General features: G+C 35.2%; 1 protein-coding gene across 1 annotated transcript; it reads right to left on the minus strand.

Annotated features, from left to right (window-relative positions):
- Positions 1–768: 768 nt before the first annotated feature.
- On the minus strand, positions 769–2,201 carry LOC106002366 (neurobeachin-like protein 1; the record flags this gene model as incomplete). The annotated part of the gene is made up of 2 exons (XM_013037255.1): positions 769–917; positions 2,040–2,201. Coding segments are annotated over 2 exons (311 nt in total), but the record flags the coding sequence as incomplete, so codon positions are not given.
- Positions 2,202–2,511: the final 310 nt, after the last annotated feature.

A 2,511-nucleotide genomic window follows, 5' to 3' on the forward strand; every position in this document is an offset into this window, starting at 1 on the left:
GTGACTCAAGTGGTAGAGTGCTAGCCTTGAGCTGAAGAGCTGAGGGACAGCGCCCAGGCCCAGAGTTCAGGCCCCACGACCAAAAAAAAAAGATACAATTTAAATACTCTACCACAGAACAGACCAAAAAAAAAAAAAGATAGAATTTAAATACTCTACCACAGAACAAAAGAAGATTAAGAAAAAAAGAAAATATCAAAATAGGAGATTTTGGTATAGAAGTAAATATAATAATAAAATAGAATAGACTATATGGATCAGGGAAAAATTTACAAGACTGGGGAGGACAGCAAGATATTTTTAGGTATATAAATAAATCACAATAATTTATTTAAGAAGAAAAGGAAATGAATGTATTTGGGGGGCACATATGGGCTAACAGTTTTCTTTTTATTAGTAAATATAAAGTGGACCAACATAACCACCAACAATCCCGTTCCTTCACTAGGTTAAAACAGATGATTTCCATACTAGTTTTACACACATTTTCACTACCTATACAAATGGGTTAACTTAAAATATTTTAGTTGGTCTCACCATAGTTAAAAAACCCTTTAGTTTATAAAAATTCAAACCATAATTTGGACAAATTTAAAACCTGTAATTAAGTGAGGCTTCTTTCTTTACTTATTTTTTTCATAATTGTGAAAAGAGGCAATATTTACAATAAAAGATAAAACCTAATGTAGGCCACTCATTTCCATTCTAGGATGTAAATGTTGCTACTTTTTTTTTTCAAGTGATACTTCAATCATTTTTATTACTTACCTGTAGAGATCTCTTATAGACAAGAGTCCTTGTAAGCTGCCTGTGACAATGTGTTCTCCAATTATACATATATCTGATATCTGTTCTTTCAGGACTTGAGACCCTAAATACTTGCCGTTTATAGAAAACAGGTGCAGTGCATTTTTATCCTGAAAAGAATTGTAAAGAAAATGTAAGAATCTCAAAGGCTAAGTTTTTATATTGTCAGTTAAAGCTATGACTACAACAAAATGATTAAAACTTAGGAGTAAAAATATGGCTGTATTTAAAGAGAAAATGTATAGACAATGTAAAAGCAATTTTAAACCATACTTTCAAGATAAATTTCACCTCTCAAAGAATTAAACTCAAAGCTTTAGTCCAAAAATGCTTTACCATTTGAGACAAATATCCACTTCTGGCTTTTTGCTGGTTAACTGGAGATAAGAGTTTCACAGACTTCACTGCTAGAGCTGTCTTTAAGCTGAGATCCTCATATCTCAACCTCTTCAGTAGCTAAGATTAGAAGCATGAGCCGCCAGCACCATATTTTACACTCTTAAAAAGATTGCCAGGTGCTAGTGGTTCATGCCTACAATCCTAACAACTCAGAAACCTGAAATCTGAGAATCACTATTCAAAGCCAGGTCAGGCAGGAAAGTCTGAGGGACTCTTACCTTCAACTAACCACCAAAAAACCAAAAGTGGGGCAGTGGCTCAGTGGTAGAGCCATGAGCAAAAAAGCTCAGAGACAGTATTCAGTCTGAGTTCAACCCCAGGACACACAAACACACACACACAGGAAAGTTTATTACTGAAAGGAAATAAACTTAGCAACTTCAGGGCTTATTTATTTATATCTTGCCTGTACAAAAAGAATTAATGTTAGCTATCATTTGCATTTAAGCTTATCAAGTTCTATAAAAATCAGAAATTATTATTATTTTTTGTTGTTGGTCATGGGACTTGAACTCTGGGTCTGGGTGCTATCCCTCAGCTCTTCAGCTCAAGGCTAGTGCTCTACCACTTGAGCCACAGCACCACTTCCCAGAAATTATTTAAGTCATATATTATATAGGCAATAGAAAAGGTTAAAATAAAATACAAATAAGGGGAAAAGATTATGGTAGAGCTCTATGTAATAGTAAGAAATTAATAACTGAATGATGAAAGGTAAAAGCACCTCTTTTAAACTATGGTGTTCCTTCCTTACTCAACCTGCCTCATATAAAATGTGCTGAGGGAAAGCCATGCTATTGATTGTCTACACCTACTGTATTCCAGTGTTATACCTTGAGGGTGGTCTTTTCTTCAATGCTGGAGTAGATAACGATATGTCCTTCCCAAGATAAAGCCAAATTGGGAATGGTCAGGATTAGGGAACTCTCACAAGGTGGTCGTAAAGTCCGCATGTACTGACCTTTCTGAATGGTATGTATAATCACAGTGCCATCCTACACACAGAAAATTTGGGAAATTAAAAACAAAAAAGAGAAAATGGTAGGATTTTAAAAAGTAGCAAAATACAGGTGGACCCATTGCAACAATGAGATGTACAAGTTGTTATGTGGAGAAAACAAACTTTACAACTTTGGTGGGGGGGGAAGGGGGAGAGGAAGGGGGGTACAGGGGGGAGGATGGGAAGGGGAAACAAAGGAGGAGGCTACAATGCTTGATAAGAAATGTACTCATTATCTTGCCCAAGTAATTGTAACCCCTCTGTACAGTATTTTCACAATAAAAAAGAATAAATAAATAAATAAA

Source organism: Dipodomys ordii, unplaced genomic scaffold, assembly GCF_000151885.1.
Source record: "Dipodomys ordii isolate 6190 unplaced genomic scaffold, Dord_2.0 Scaffold8586, whole genome shotgun sequence".
Taxonomy (NCBI): Eukaryota; Metazoa; Chordata; class Mammalia; order Rodentia; family Heteromyidae; genus Dipodomys; species Dipodomys ordii.